Source organism: Notolepis coatsorum (genome assembly GCF_963971535.1).
Source record: "Notolepis coatsorum genome assembly, chromosome: 9".
NCBI lineage: Eukaryota > Metazoa > Chordata > Actinopteri > Aulopiformes > Paralepididae > Notolepis > Notolepis coatsorum.
The window spans coordinates 79,680,879-79,698,164 of record NC_140173.1 but is presented as its reverse complement, the minus strand read 5'-3'; the positions used below and the strand labels follow the sequence as shown (position 1 = coordinate 79,698,164).

At 48.8% G+C, this 17,286-nt stretch overlaps 1 protein-coding gene across 1 annotated transcript in view; it reads right to left on the bottom strand.

The window, feature by feature from the left end:
- adgra1b (adhesion G protein-coupled receptor A1b) overlaps positions 1 to 17,286 on the bottom strand; it is a gene marked incomplete at its 3' end in the record, with an annotated part of 723,468 nt that overhangs the window by 526,674 nt on the left and 179,508 nt on the right. Inside the window, 1 exon segment of the mRNA XM_084321924.1 lies at positions 4,151 to 4,364. Within this exon segment, the coding sequence (XP_084178050.1) occupies positions 4,151 to 4,364 (214 nt within the window).

Here is a 17,286-nt window from a genome sequence, read left to right as displayed (position 1 = left end):
TCACACCGGTCTGCATGTGTCAAGCTGGCATATCACACCGGTCTGCATGTGTCACGCTGGCCTATCACACCGGTCTGCATGTGTCAAGCTGGCCTATCACACCGGTCTGCATGTGTCAAGCTGGCATATCACACCGGTCTGCATGTGTCACGCTGGCCTATCACACCGGTCTGCATGTGTCACGCTGGCCTATCACACCGGTCTGCATGTGTCAAGCTGGCCTATCACACCGGTCTGCATGTGTCAAGCTGGCATATCACACCGGTCTGCATGTGTCACGCTGGCCTATCACACCGGTCTGCATGTGTCACGCTGGCCTATCACACCGGTCTGCATGTGTCAAGCTGGCCTATCACACCGGTATGCATGTGTCAAGCTGGCCTATCACACCGGTCTGCATGTGTCAAGCTGGCCTATCACACCGGTCTGCATGTGTCACGCTGGCCTATCACACCGGTCTGCATGTGTCACGCTGGCCTATCACACCGGTCTGCATGTGTCAAGCTGGCCTATCACACCGGTCTGCATGTGTCACGCTGGCCTATCACACCGGTCTGCATGTGTCACGCTGGCCTATCACACCGGTCTGCATGTGTCAAGCTGGCCTATCACACCGGTCTGCATGTGTCAAACTGGCCTATCATACCTAGTCTGCACACGCTATGTCATCCAACAGGTGGTCTTATTTAAGCTCCATATGTCTCGTTATCTGCTGCCTTGCTTACCTGCAGCTGCTTGCTACCTGCTGCCCGCCTTGCTGCTTCATGCTGCCGCTGCTACTCGCTCATGCATGGCTTCATACGGTTCTCCCTAAGGGGGTTTTGTAATTGATGATCACTCCCTGCTATGTTTGGCTGTCTTTAAATTATGCTTAGCAGGGAGTGATTTAGAAACAGAGCCTTCTGATGCCAAAATGAAATCAGTTTTTATTCACGCTCAATAAAATTCAATATTTCAATATGCGGGTCGCCTGATTGAAATGCATCTATGTTACGGTGCCTGCTTGCTTGTTTGCTTGCATAGGTGTGTGTGTGTGTGTGTGTGTGTGTGTGTGTGTGTGTGTGTGTGTGTGTGTGTGTGTTCAAGTTTCAAGTTTCTTTAATAGTTGTCATACAGAAGTACAGAATACTTTTATACAAAATGCTTCTTACTGTTGCGCTCCAGAGACTGTGCAAGACAAGATAAGTATGAAATAAAATAACATAGTAAAATGAGAAGTAAAAAAATGAGGTCACAGTGTTCAGTTTAGACATATGTACAATGTTCGATGCAGAATAGACGTAGTTACCATACAATATACAATACTGTGCAGTGTACTAATATACAATACTATATAGTGCAAGGCAGAAATGGAGAAATGGGACGAGGTGCAATTTAGGTACAATTCACAGTAGGTGTACGAGTTGTAGTGCAAATCCTTTATCAATAAATATAAAGTGTAAGTGTGTTTGTGTGATCTAAAGTGTGGAGAGTGGGTGCTGCAGTGTGTTGTTTGTTTGAGTGAGTGTGTGCGTGTGGGTGTGTGTGTGTGCTGTGTGCATTTGATGGTTGTTGCATAGTGATTATTGTTCGTTTAGCAGCCTGATGGCCTGGGGATAGAAGCTTCTTCTGAGTCTTTCTGTGCTCGCCTTAAGACTCCGGTATCGCTTGCCTGACCGCAGCAGTTCAAAGAGGCAGTTGTTTGGGTGGCTCGAGTCCTTAATAATTCTCTTAGCCTTCCCCTTGCACCGCTTGTTGTAAATGTTCTGGAGGGTGGGCAGCCCCCCTCCAATTGTGCGTTCGGCTGAACGTGTCACTCTTTGTAGTCTGCTGCGGTCTTGTGCAGTGCTATTCCCAAACCAGGAGGTGATGTTGCCGGTCAGGATGCTCTCTATTGTACATGAGTAGAAGTTCCTAAGGATCTTCTGACTGACTTGGAACTTCCTTAGGCGCCTGAGGAAGTAGAGGCGTTGTCGTGCCTTCTTCACAACACTGTCAATGTGTGTGGTCCATGTCAAGTCCTCGGATATGTGGGCTCCGAGGTACTTGAAACTGTTCACTCTCTCAACCGGTGCCCCGTCGATGCTGAGGGGGCTGTAGTCCTTGACCCCCGACCTCCTGAAGTCCACAATCATCTCTTTTGTTTTGCTGACGTTCAGGGAGAGGCAGTTCTCCTGACACCACTGTGACAGGTTCTCTACCTCTTCCAGGTAGGCCCTTTCGTCGTTGGCAGAGATCAGGCCCACCACTACTGTGTCATCAGCAAATTTGATGATGGTGTTGTTGTTCCGCTGTGCTACGCAGTCATGTGTGTACAGGGAGTAGAGGAGGGGGCTCAGAACACAGCCCTGGGGGGCCCCTATGTTGAGCGTGATGGATGAGGAGGTGCAGTTGCCGGCTCTTACCACCTGGGGTCTGCCCGTCAGGAAGTCCAAGACCCACTGGCAGAGGTCATAGTTCAAGCCCAGGTCCCTGAGCTTGGCTATGAGTTTGGAGGGGACTATGGTATTGAATGCTGAGCTGTAGTCGATGAACAGCATTCTCACATAGTTCCCCTGCCTCTTGTCCAGGTGTGATGCTGCTGTGTGCAGCACATGGGCTATGGCGTCCTCCGTGGACCTGTTGGGGCGATATGCAAATTGCAGAGGGTCCAGGTTGATGGGGAGGGAGGAACAGATGTAGCCCTTCACTAGCTTCTCAAAGCACTTCATGGCTATGGAGGTGAGGGCTACAGGGCGGTAGTCGTTGAGGCAAGCGGGCGTAGATTTTTTGGGTACAGGGATGATGGTGGACTTCTTCAGACAGGTGGGGATGACAGCCTGTTCCAAGGACAGGTTGAAGATGTCAGTGAATACCGGGGCCAGTTGGTCGGCACAGACTTTTAGGACGCGGCCGGGGATGCCGTCCGGTCCTGCTGCCTTCCTGATATTCACTTTTTTAAAGATCCGTCTCACCTCATGCTCTGTTACCCTGAACACTGAGTCTCCATCAGCAGACCCCCCCCCCCCCCCCATTGCCGTGGTTTGTAGGCTGGTGTTGTTATTCACAGCCTCAAACCTCGCATAGAAGGAATTGAGATCATTTGCTAAGGAGATGTCACTGTTCAGTTTGAGGGGGGTGCCTTTGTAGTCTGTCATTGTTCTGAGGCCCTGCCACATGCCTCTAGAGTCAGCCTGTTCAAACTGAAGTTCAACTTTATCCCTGTAACGCCGTTTTGCCTCTATTACTGCTCTCCTGACGTTGTATCTTGCCATCTTGTGTTCTTCCATGTTGCCTGTCACCAGCCCGGTGTTGTATGCTGATGTGCGCACTTTCAGAGCCTCACGGACGGATTTGTCTACCCAGGGCTTTTGATTTGGGTAGATTTTAATTTTGGTGGAGGGGATTGTTTCTTCTACCAGAGTACAGACATGTGTGTGTGTGTGTGTGTGTGTGTGTGTGTGTGTGTGTGTGTGTGTGTGTGTGTGTGTGTGTGTGTGTGTGTGTGTGTGTGTGTGTGTGTGTGTGTGATGGCTGACCTTGGGTATAGGTGTAGATATGGTGTACTTGTGTTCGGAAGTATTGGCCATGTACACAAATCCACCATGACTGGTCTGAGAATTGCTGCAATGTCTAAAAGAAAAGCCAAACAAATAGCCAAATATTGCTCTGTCTCGGCTATTATTGGCACCTTAGCCACGTGGAGAAGGAGGTGCTATGTGTACCCTTAAGTGTTCAGTGCTGCTTGGCCCCGATACATTTGATTCCCTGTTTATGTAATATAATTTGTGGAACCAAATAAAGTATGAATGTGTGTGTGTGTGTGTGTGTGTGTGTGTGTGTGTGTGTGTGTGTGTGTGTGTGTGTGTGTGTGTGTGTGTGTGTGTGTGTGTGTGTGTGTGTGTGTGTGTGTGTGTGTGTGTGTGTGTGTGTGTGTGTATAGCGGTAAGTGATTGTGGACTGTGTGTGTGCACATGTGCCACACCTCCGTCCATCAGCTTTCTGCTCACATCCCTCTCTTCCATCCATCCATCTACTCCCCCTTCCCCTCCTTCTCCCACTCCACCCTCCACTCATCCCTGTAGATCTCCTGTCCATACCCCATACCCAACCCCCCTCGCCCGCTTTCTGTGTCCTCCGACCTCTGTCCACAACGCCTATCCCCTCCCCCCCACAGTCCCTCCCTATGTACCTGGTGAGGAGACAACAGTCGTGGAGCAGCGTGTCCTCCAGGTAGATTCCCCGGTCCTCCTGCGTGGTCACGGCCTGGCCATTGTGGCGCCAGCGCAGCTCAGCAGAGGGCTCCAGGTAGGAGGCCGTGCACTGCAGGGGCAGCCGGTCCCCCCGGAACACCACCTGCCTCTGGGACGGGATCAGCTGGAACAGGGGTAGCTCCAGAGGTCCATCTGAAAGGATGGAGAGGGGGTCAGCTAGCCAGACCCCAGAGGATGATGGTGGTGGTGATGAGAGGAGGAGGATGAGGAGGTGGGGGGGGGGGGGGGGGGGGCACTCATGCAGGAAGAGAGAATGGCTGGACTGAGGGGGCTTGGGGGATGGGGGTGTGCAGAGCAAGGATTTTGTCTGCCTTTCTGGATCAGGAATTTCAGCGGCAAAATCCTGTTGGGAAGTGGTGTTAAAACATTCAGATACACGAGGAGATACGAGTGCTGTGTGTACACACACACACACACACACACACACACACACACACACACACACACACACACACACACACACACACATCACACCCATACAGTAAACACAGACACACACACAGACACACACACACACACACACACACACACACACACACACACACACACACACACACACACACACACACACACACACACACACACACACACACACACACACACACACACACACACACACACACACACACACACACACACACACACACACACACACACACACACACACACACACACACACACACACATTCAAGGTCACACTCCCATATTCTCCTCCCCCGTTGTTCCCACATGCTGTTGCTCCTGCAGTAGAGAAAGATGAGCTGATAAAGGAGTCCAGCGTTGATCGCTCCCCTGGACTCACTCCTCCACTCCTCACACATTCACAATGGAAGCCTGTCACTACATCACTGATAGGATTACCTGGCAGCCAAGGGAGGTCCAGGAGGAAAAACACAAGACAAGGGTGTGGATTAGGACATGGGGGAGAACACTCCGGGGGCTGGAATACTGGCAAATATTTCAGCAAGGTTCGTGAAAGTTGCCTCAGTGCCAAGTTGAATGTAGTTATATTACATTTGTGTGACTGACAGCGAAAGGTAGAACAATCCCCATAATCAAAATGATCCAAATTGCGATGCATTTCGCTGCCGCTTGGCCGGGCCAAGCGTGTGCCGACCCCCGTGTTTTTTTCCACGGATCAGGGACCGGCCCCGGTACGCTGCTGGCTCGCCGTGCTACCTAGGGAATTCCGTTGGAACACAGAGAACATGTTTGATTGGACGCCGCCAGACATTTCCTTGGACATGCTCCAAGGAACCGGCTAAGCAAGGGCCGCTGCTGTGACGTGTACGGTGTGATGGGCCATTCAATACACGCTTCATAAAGCCTCGCCTTTTACATTCCTATGAAAACCCCTCTAGATCTATAATTTGCGCTGAGTGATCCGGCTCAGACAGTTACTATTCCAGATATTAAACATGTCCCCTGAGTGGTATAGGTTAGGCAGCAGCACTGTTCATGGTTTTGTATAATCTGCTGAGCGATCACAGCTTTTAACAGCTGCTAGCGATCACAGCGGGGCCCTGACCTTAATTGTATGCATACAAGCTGCATAGTCATAATACATTAATAATTTCACCACAGGAAAACATTGTATAATAGTGGTTTCATAGCTATACTGTATGTAAGATAGACAGACTAGACAAATAGATAGATAGATAGATAGATAGATAGATAGATAGATAGATAGATAGATAGATAGATAGATAGATAGATAGATAGATAGATAGATAGATAGATAGATAGATAGATAGATAGATAGATAGATAGATAGATAGATAGATAGATAGATAGATAGATAGGTGTAATCACTTGACTTGATCATGTTAGAGTGTTGTATTACTGTAAGTTGCCCACTGTATTGTTACTTACTTACTCTAATTAGTGTATATAATTGACCACATCTGCTCCGTTGTACCTATTTTATTTTTACTTATAATTGTACTATATTCTATTGTGCTATATTTAATTTAGTTTATATCCCATATTATTTTATTCAACCTCTTATTTACAGTTGTACAGCCCTGGCCTATATTTTATTTCATAATTATATTATTCTATTGTGCTTAACTTAGCTCATATTTAATACAATTTTACTCCACCTCTTTATTGTATTATCTGTCTGTTAATGTCTGTCCGCTAATGTCGCACCGATAACGTCTGAAGCAAATTCCTTGTATGTGAAAACAACCTTTCTGATTCTGAAGTAGCTAAAGCCTTGTTAAGCCTTGTTATCTCCACTGGGTGCCACACAGCAGTAACAGCATGACTCTTGACTTAACTGATGCTGATACTGTACCAACTGTTGAGCCAAGGATCAGAGTGTGGCAGCTTGCCTGTGCCTGTTTGACACTGCCAGTGTGTGTGAGAATGTGTGTGAAAGAGAGTATGTGTATGTGTGTGTGTGTGTGAGAGAGAGAGAGAGAGAGAGAGAGAGAGAGAGAGAGATAGAGATAGAGAGAGAGAGAGAGAGAGAGAGAGAGAGAGAGAGAGAGAGAGAGAGAGAGAGAGAGAGAGAGAGAGAGAGAGAGAGAGAGAGAGAGAGAGAGAGAGTGCCGTGCAGGGGATAGTGAGTTACGCTGACATGTTCATGTAATTGACCTGTCCCCCTGGGGTGGGGTGGGGTGGAATGGATTGAGGTTAAGGTGGGGTGGGGTGGGATTGAGTGCGGTTAGGGTGGGGTTGAGTGGGGTTAGGGTGGGGTGGAGTAGGGTTGAGGTGGGTGGGGTTGAGGTGGGGTGGGAGGCAGAGCATCACCATGATCCCGGGGCAGACACATGGCCAAACGACTGTCACTAGATTCCAACGACAGATCCCACATAAACCTGCATCCATCCAAAAAGCTCCATTCATCGTACATCAGGCACAGATGTGGCATCGTGGTTAAAACACCCCTGGGAACATGTACTCCTGCCTTCTCGCATCTGTCTAACCCTGACCCTACTGTCCCGCTGAAGAAGACAAACAGTAAGAGACGTGGACCACTGTCCTTTAACCCTTGTATCAGGTTGGGGACAGATTTCCTCCTTTTGCTTATTTCTGTATCGAATGTTTAGAGGTTTGCGATCCTATTTGTCTGAAATTCGGGGTGTTTTACAAAAGTGTGACACCATGCTTTGGAGACTTACTGACTCCTTGTAGTCAAAATAGTTATGTTTTAGTCATGTTTTCGCACTCCCAGCTATTTTTCACAAAGGTCATGTACTGTATATAATTTTTTTATGCTGTCATCCTGGACCAAAGACCTTGGAATTGTAAAAAAATATATATTTGTTTGGTTGAAGATTTGTGAAAAGTGCATGCTCTCAAAGTCAATGTCATCGTTTTCCCATAGGTTTTAATGTAAAATGTGATAATAAAAAGCACTTACTGTATTTGGACCTCCAGCTATTTAAAAAAAATATATATATATCATGAATCCCCTGATGGTAGGCAACCATCCTGGAGTGAAGGCTTCAAATCCATGGTTTTTAGTGTGTTTGAGTATTTTCACCCATTTTGGCACATTCAACAATTTACAATACACTTTACTTGACTTTACATGAAATGTACAGTATGGTAAATGGATCTGTTTGTCAAGCCTCTGGAAATACTCAAACTATACATTTGAAGCCTTATCGCCATGACAAATGCCTAAAATCAGGTAAATAGTGATTATTTAGCAAACTTTTGGCAATTTGGCTCAGTTTTTGGCTCAAATAGTGCAGTGAATTGAATTGTGCAGTTTTTGACTCCCAGGTTTCAAAATTGGTTGGCTTGAAGAACAAACACATGCTATTTCCCTTGTTCTCAGTAGGTGGATCCCATTATACTTTTTTGGCAATATATTTACCAGACATGGGATGTTTGCATTTATGGGATGGAAAATAATTAACTTTTTGTATTTTCTACACTATAAAAAGCCAATGCCAGGATGTAAACAAACTGACATTTGTGGGGTTAAAATTCTGAGTAAGAATTAAATGTTGGTACCTATAATGAGGAATGAAGATATCAATGAGTAAGAAGAAGTAAATCCTCTCAACCCGTTAGACTGAATCTGTCGTGTACCTGTTTTTAGTAAATGTACAAGGCACAGAAACTAAAGATGAATCAAATTAAATGTTGATGGCAATCTTTGACATATCCCAGGCTATGATAATGATTTTTTATCATGACTTTTTACTGTACTGTACAGTGGCATTATGTTGGTACCCATGATGAGAGATGAAGTTATATATCATACTGGCCATCGCGTCTCGCTCTTTGCCATTATGAGATATCTCTTATCTCCTAGCACCTACTGTGCTCACGAACAAACAATTGCACTCACATGCACCATGACCAGGCTACGCCCCCGCGTTCTGCTATAAGACGCCGGACATGGTCACACTCTACCTTCCTCTTTTTTTGGTTTCCAACACGGACGTTGCAGTGCACTCCGTGAACTAGTTGTTATGAAACGCAGGGAGAAATTACACAATGTTGGGTTTTCGCCGGAGGTTCACCAGCCCCTGGAATCTTCTCGGCACATCCTAACAGCGCATCAGGCCTGCCCTGGGGTTCCTCATCTCGTGACAGCGGATCGAGGGACATCGCGTGACGATTAGCAGTCGAGCTACGTCGCGCACAGGTAGGCCTGCGTTGTCAGGCATTGATACTTGCATGAGTAATACTGCTGGTTGTCCCGTGAGACAGCTGTGTGATGTATTGGCGCGAGGGGCAGGATATTTGGGAACACATGGTCGTCATGACTCTGTTTTGGGTGTTTTCCCAACTATCCTAGTGCGTGCGGCTAATGCTAATGCTACAATGCTGGGTCTCCGTTCTTTGTTCCCCGCAGAGGGCTGTCTTTACTAAAAGGTCTTCCCTCCTCTTAACCATTCATGCTGACGATCAATCGGTGTCTAATGTTGGGGGTTTAACGGGGTCTTGTTTACCATTTTCATGGGTGGATGGGCTGAGGCTCAGGGCTGGTGTGCTTTTTGTGAATCTATGAATTGTGTGCGGGACTGGTGTTTTCTCTGGTCTGCATCCCCTTAACAATTGTGTGTATGGGCTAGCCCATTCTGCAGTGTGTTAGTGGAGTTTTCGTTCATTTATTCATTTACCCCTTCATGGGTGCACACCACAGTGGAGGTTGCTGCATGCCTACTAGTGAGGCAGTGTTTCACTAGTAGTAGTATTTTGTCTGCAGCCACCACTGGTGCTCCGTGCTTGTGAAGCAGGTGGCATCAGTCCTTTGCCTCTGACATGGTGGAACGGTGTCCTGCCCGGCCGGCGCCATGAGGCGAGTCGGCCCGGTAGGTGGCTGGTGGCGAGGCCCCCAACCAGCGGCCATGTTTCCCCCGCCTGAGGTACCCTGGACACAAAGACAACAGGTGATTACAAGGCCAACAGCCTTGGCGACCGAGGGATCGGCTACATTAGATGAGCACGCCCTAAAAAAAACGTTGCCGCCTAGCTGTGTCTAGCTCGCTCTCCGGTCACTCCCCCCCAACACCAGCGGGATACGGGCTCTGATTTGTTCCCTTTGGCTGCAGGCTGCGTGCCTTCAGTGAAGCACGAGCGGCCCCACGTTTCGCTTCTCATGGGGACAGGGGCTGACACCCAGTTGCTGGCTAGGCCTGGGTCTGTCCGTGAGAATGCTGTGCTGTCAAGCGGCTCCCACGCCACACGTTCTGCGTCTGTGTTTGGTGAGCCTGGTGTTGTGTCTGTCAACGACAAAGGTTGTCAGTGGGGGGAACTCGAGGCCCAGGGGGTCGCAGCGCGAGTTCCCCCAGCCCCACCCTCGCCAGGCCGGGTATCACGTTAGTGCCTCCCACGGCCGGAAGACCGGTGGTGGTCAGTCAGGCGCGCATGATTTGGGTGGTAGTAATATCACTGCAGGGCTACGGTGTGTAGGAACCCACCCTATCGGGCAGTGTGGGGACCTCACGCCTTGCATGTCCAGCTGTAGAACAGTTCCTCAGCAATCCATGCCGGGGAGGTGTTTAGTGGGGGAGCTTTTGTCACCCAGTGTGATGTCAGCTTCCCCTGTATCAAACCGGCCCTTTCTGTCGGGGTCCCCCCTTGGGTGCGATTGCCTCGTTGGTAGTGTCAGGGTGCGATATCCCAGCTCCACGAGATGCCCTACTTGTGCGGTTGGCGAGTCCAGGGTTGGCAACGCACAGCGGGTGGGACCGGGCCGCCTATCTACTGTTCCTGGCGGACCAGCGCCAAGTGGTGGTGGGTGCGCTTGGGATTATCATCACATATGGCTACAGCAGTGCCATATGTCGAGGTGGATGGAGAGAACGCTGAGGCGGGGACTTGTGTTGCAGTTTGCACAACCCCACCCTCCGTTTTCAGGTTTGGTACAGACCCTATTGTCAGGGTCAACAGCAGTGACAGCTCTGGCCGACGAGATCCAATCTCTGTTGGCGAAGCAAGCCATTGTTGTGGTCCCAAAGGAGGATGCGATGCGTGGCATTTCCTCCCGGTATTCTCTGGTGCCCGAGAAAGGTCCCATGGAAGGTTCAGAATGTTGACTGTCTCCCACCTGTTAGACACTGTCAAGTGGGGGCCTGGTTCACCTCCATAGACCTGTAGGATGCGTATTCGCATCCCGATCTTCCATCCTAGGGCTTACCTACGCTTCCTTTGCAGGGCTTAGCGTTCGGCTACTCTCTGGCTCCCTGCATCTTCACCAAGTGTGTGGAGACCGCACTGGGGCCTCTGCGTCGTCAGGGGTTACGAATTGTATTCTGCCCTGGATGACGTTCTGGTCCTTGGCCGGTCAGTAGATCGCCAGGTCTCATACCAGGCAGGTGGTGTTTCACCAGCCTGGGTTTTGCTGTAGACTGGAAGTAGAGTTCTCCTCTTCCCAATCAACGGGTGGAGTACTTGGGCTTTTTCTAAGCTCAAGGTCTATATGGGCATCCCTATCGGAGCGGCGGCGAGTGGTTGGTTCTCGGCGCGCTCCTAGGACGGTTACGACACTGTCCGTGATGTGCTTGCTGCTGGGGTCCATCTTGGCCTCCTCTTCATGAGGAGGATACAGAGGTGTTTTTTTACAGTATGGAAATGGACCCGGTGTGAGACATGTGGAAGCGGCTGAAGGTTCCCATGTCAGTACTGGGGGACCTTGTCTGCTTTCACCTGCGGGGTCCCTGTGGGCAGCAAGCTGTCACATGTCACGGTCTTCACCGACGCCTCCCTCATGGGATGGGGGGGGGACGTGTCGGGCCAACGCAGTAGGGGACAGCTGGCAAGACCATGCTTCCCGGTCTGCGCTACATTCAATGTGTTGGGATTGAACGCAGTCCTTCTGGTCCTCAAACGGCTCGACCACCTTGTGGTGGGCAAGCATGTTTTGGTCAGGACGGACAACATGACGTCAGCGTCGTATATTGTCAGACAGGGAGGAGTACGCTCCCCCCGTCTGCACCAGGCGGCGGTTGGGCTCCGGCTTTGGGCGTTCTCCATCTGCTCTGCCTGAGGACTCTCCACATCCCCGGCAGGGAGAATGTGGGTGCAGGTGTGATGTCGCAGGGCGGCCCTCACCCTGACGAGTGGGGACTACGTCCAGACATAGTCGGGCAGGTCTGGGACCGATTCCGTGGCCGTCCGGGATTCTGTACGCATTCCCCCCCTTACACCTGATAGATCAACTGTTGGGGTGGGTACATCGGAAGCGCGGGACTTGGTCCTGGTCGCGCCGGGCCGGGGCTCAGCTGTGTCGTCCCCGGCTCTGATTCAGCTCTTGGTGGCCCCGCCGTGGCCTGTTCCGTGGTCACCGCGGGCCCTCTCTCAGGCACGCGGAACTCTGTTCTGCCTCCTATTCTGGGGCTGCCTCTAGGCTTGGCTGCTGACAGTGTGAATCTGGTGGGGATGCGTCTTGACCAGGGCTTGACGTTAACTTTTTGGCTCACTAGCCACTGTGGCTAGTGGTTTTCCAAAGTCACTAGCCACTCAGCATTTTCACCAGCCAAAAATCCCCGCACTCGCGCCCCCACCCAAAAAGTAATAAATATAGGTCATTGGACAATGTAACTGCAAGCATTTGTTTGGACATATGATTTTATTTTAACAGAAACATCTAAAATAACATCTAATCCAAAATGTCAGTAGTGTGGTGTGTGCTAAAATAATATCTAATCCAAAGTGTCAGTAGTGTGGTGTGTGATAAAATAAGAGGGGCATTTGGCTACCTTAACACTTTGTATGCCACCCACGAGTTTTCTCGTGTTATTACCCCCCGGGTTGAATGCCCACTCACGAGAATATTCGTTTTATTCGTTTTTTTTTTATTAGCGATCTGAAATCATATTGCATCAAGCGAGCCTACCGTTGGAGATCCAGTCACCCCAGGCGCTCAGATGTGAAAAAAAGGCCCCCTATCGTCTCCCAGATGGTAAATCACCCTTTTGGATTGGACTCAATGAAAGTGAATGGGAGAAAGGATTTCTGACTCCACATTTTACGTCTCACTCACCGGCATCGACCGGCATCACTCTGGAGCCTGAAGAGCAGCTGGGATTATGTGTTCTACTGTATACACGTTGGATCAATACAATGAGCGATTTCTTTGAATGGCGATCAGGAATTGGAATAATCCATTTGCATACCATCTGATCTCAGGTAAGGAATCTATGTTATCAGTCTTAGGATAATCAGACTAGTTTTTACAGATATATAAGCGTTTCCCCTATATGTGATATGGCTGTTTTGACTGCAAAAGCGATAAGGAAATAAGAGCAGCGATTATCAGCGTGCGGCACAAGCGTGCGTGCGCACACATATACTATCGATCATCTAGCGTTTATTTGAAAACGATTCATAAATAGGCCGAAAAATGACAACGTTCTACAATATTCCAGTAAAAGGCGATTATCATAGAATGTGTTGTTTTTTCCGCGAAAACAAGTGATTTTCAAAATGCTATCAAACGGAAATGAAGCGATAAAAAAACAATCTGCCATGACAATGTTGACTGGAAAATAAGTCTTTGATAAGCGACGGGCAGATTAGACACATAGCCATAATTTAAAACATAGATTAGGCGATATTAACGTTAACATTGGAGTGGATGTGGGCATTCAAGGGGGTAAAAAGGAAAACACGGACTGGCTCTCAAAGTGTTAAGAGTCATAGTTACTCCCGCCGTTTACCCGCGCTTCATTGAATTTCTTCACTTTGACATTCAGAGCACTGGGCAGAAATCACATCGCGTCAACACCCACCTCGGGCCTTCGCGATGCTTTGTTTTAATTAAACAGTCGGATTCCCCTGGTAGATTAGCAGAGAGATCTTGTCATATCCTAGCCACTCGCGACCTGAGCGCCACTTTTCAATGAACACCCGCTTTCTTTTATTCGCCTCCTCTACTTTGTTTCGTGTTTTCGGACTCTGTCTCATTATCTTTTCTAATTTTGGTTTGTTGGTGGTTTGGTTCACCGGGTCTTTTCACACCCACAATATGCCGCCACATTGTAACGTACCGTTAGATAACTGTCTGTATTGTAACCAGTTGAGCTATTAATGTTAACAGCGTTCGTTCAGCTGTCAGCTGCCAGACACACAACACGGAAGCAACAGGACGCGCGCGACAGGGGCCGGGCGAAGTGGATGGGTGCGCACCCAGTCCTGTGGGAGTTGTAGTATTTATATAGTATGAGCTGGATTGACTTCATTATTCCAGATGCCTTTTGTAGACTACAATGTTTTTTTTTCATAGAAAAAAAACCACCCGCCCAATGACGAATTCTACCCGCATTGGGCAGGTGGGCAGGTGTCAACGTCAAGCCCTGGTCTTGACTATTCTGTGGTTAACGCTATCCGGTACGCGCACGCTCCGTCCTCTACCGCGGCTTATGCTGGGGAGTGGCGTATGGTCGAGTGTGGGGGAAGAACATTGTTCAGCCACCCTCTCGTGGAACATTCCTGCTTGGCGCTCGGTGTCTCAAGCCTGTGGAACGTTCTCTGTCTCCGAGTGGGACCTCCAACTGGTCCTGGGCCGGTTGTTGGAGGCCCCGTTTGAGCCTCTTGAGCAGGCGCCATTGGATCTGCTGTCTTGAAGACCGCATTATTTTTGGCCATCACCTCTGCTAAACGCGTGGGTGAGCTGTGTGCTCTCTCGGTGCGGCCTGAGTGCCTGTCTATTTGGCCGATAGCGGTGCGACTCTGAGGCCTAATCCAGTCTTCGTGCCAAAGAATGTCCGGAGCTCTTTCGCTCCAGGGATATTGTGGTTCAGGCGTTCGTCCGCCTCCTCACGCTAGTGAGTTGGAGGCGGGCCTTCACCTGTCGTGTCCTGTCCGTGCACTGGGGGGTTTTACCTCAGGACTCGGGCTCTCAGGGCTTCCGTTCAACTGTTTGTTTGTTACGGTGGCCCTTGCGCGGGTGAGGCGCTGTCCAAGCAGCACCTGTCACATTGGTTGTGCGGGGGCGTTGCCTTTTGCTGCACGTTGGCTGGACAGGTCCCCCCTCAGGCTGCTGCCCTGTTAGGGGGGTCCTCACTGGAGGACATCTGTGCTGCGGCCTCCTGGTCCTCCCCGGGTCCCTTCGTTAAGTTTTACCTCATGGACATGACTGGGGGTTCTGTCTCCCAGGCGGTTCTGAGGTTTGGGACCTCTCCTGCGTCCCGCCATTTGGTGGGCTAGCAGGGGTGTGTGGGTGTGTGCCACGGGGTGCTGTGTCACACGTGGTCCCGCCTGGGCTGTGCGTTTTCAGGGGTCTCTGGTTCCCCCTTTTTTTGCACTTTGGTGGAGTTGACTGCCTCCCCCCCTTCGTTAGGACGGGCGGGTGGACGAGACTCCCCTCCTCCCTGGTTGGGGCTTACGGGCCACGCGTCTGCTCTGTCCCATATCTCATAATGGCAAATAGCGAGACGCGATGGCCAGTATGATATATAACGAAAGGTTATCCTATAACCTAGTTATATGAATACTGGCTGAGCGTCTCGCTCTTAGTGCTCTGAGGTCCCTTGGTTGGGTTTTCAGTGTTGGAAACTTTTTCCGAGGAAGGTAGAGTGTGACCATGTCCGGCGTCTTATAGCAGGACGCGGGGGCATGGCCTGGTCACGTGCATGTGAGTGCAATTGTTTGTTCGTGAGCACAGTAGGTGCTAGGAGATAAGAGATATCTCATAATGGCAAAGAGCGAGACGCTCAGCCAGTATTCATATAACTAGGTTATAGGATAACCTTTCGTTACTAATGAGTAAAAATAAAATTTTTATTAAAAATGATATAAAAAGTTACATATCTACTGTTAAGAGGACAAAAACTGTCCTCCACACGAAACATGTAAAACTAAACGAACGCGGCACAAGGGTTAAAACACACACTACGTGACTGTGACACAGTGCGGCTCAGTGGGGCGTTATGTGGCGATCGCCCCGGCTGAGATTAAAGTTTGAAGGTCTTCGATCACACACTCGTACCGACAACAGCTGCACTGGGAATCAAACAGCCCGGCTGCTTTAATCAGTCTCGGATATGGAGTGGATGCCGCTGATTCTCTCCCCTCCATCCCTTCAACACGAGCGGAGCCTCTCACAGCTGTTGAATCCAAATGAGCTGTGTGACTGGAACTTCAAAGTGCCACGCCGTGCGACAGCGAGCTTTGTGGAGCTATGCTGAAATCGTGACAACACTAGAATGGGTTATGACATATGGAGGGTGACCCTCTGAACTAAATGTAATCAAATTGCGTTTTCTGACAGATATTGCGATTTGCGATTAAATTTGCGATTATAATTATTTTTTTAATAAAGAGAGGTTTATTGTAAAATGCGGCTTGCATCTGGCCTATGCATGGGTCTTTTCGGGACACCGAGCCTGGCATTTTTTCTTTTTACCTGGGAATCGATACCGGTACCCAACGGCAGTGATGGGAATAACGGCGCTATAAGTAATGGCGTTACTAACGGCATTCGTTTTTTCAGTAACGAGTAATCACTCTTCCAATCTTAATAACGCCGTTAGTGTTACTGCAAAAAAATGCGGCGCGTTACTATGAATGAACCTGTTTCTTTCATCAGACAGATCTCTGCGCCGAGAGGCAATAATATGTTCTTCCTTGTTTAGTGGGCAGTGCGCGAGCCAAGCATACATGCTGACGATTGGCTGAGGTTGAATAAAATGTCATGGTAAGCCAATCAGAGGTGGAGGTGGGCGGGTGTCTAAAGCATCCAGAGTCTGACACACAGCGCGACAAGACAAGCGATCACTGATCAGTCAGCATGAGACCGCGGTCCGTGTAGTGTACGTTTTGAGCCCAAATAATCCAAAACGAATCAAACAAACAACACAAGCGACTCAGTCAACATGAGACCGCGGGTCCATGAGCGTTTTGTGTTCACTCTTTGCAGCGCAGGGCACTGAGTGGCTCTACTGCAGTGCCGACAGCCTTATCAACAGTGCTGCACTTCCTGGTTTAATAACCCAGGCTTCAGGTGCTCAGAGATATATATATCTCTGTATGTCATGCATGTCTTAAATGTCATGATTAGATTAGTTTAGATGATTCAATTAGATTCTTATATCTGTATGTTGTGTATGTCATTGATTGATTGATTGACAAGTTTATTAACAGATTGCAGAATGGGTACAGTACAGTACAGCTCAATACATACAATTGTTAAGGGGATGCAGACCAGAGAAAGACTTTCGTCATAAATGTCATGAATTGAAAATGGGGGACCCTGATGTAAACAAGACGAAACTCTTTCTCTGGTCTGCATCCCCTTAACAATTGTGTGTATTGAGTCGTACTGTATTGTACCCATTCTGCAATCTGTTAATTAAAATGTTCAATCAATCAGTATATATTTGTTATTTATTTTTGCTTAACAAGCATAATTTAATGTTGCCCAGTTGTGGCCTGTTGAGGGGCAATACATATCAAAAGTTCCAAAACATCTATTCTGTTTGTATTTGTATGATCCACTATATAAACATAGTAATTATAATATCTACATACATGGCATTTGATTGGAGGCTAGTCTCACTTTGTCCCACAGCGACATTAAAATAGTTTAGATTTGTGTATGTTGTTTATGTAAAAAAAAATCTTGAAAGTAACGCAATAGTTA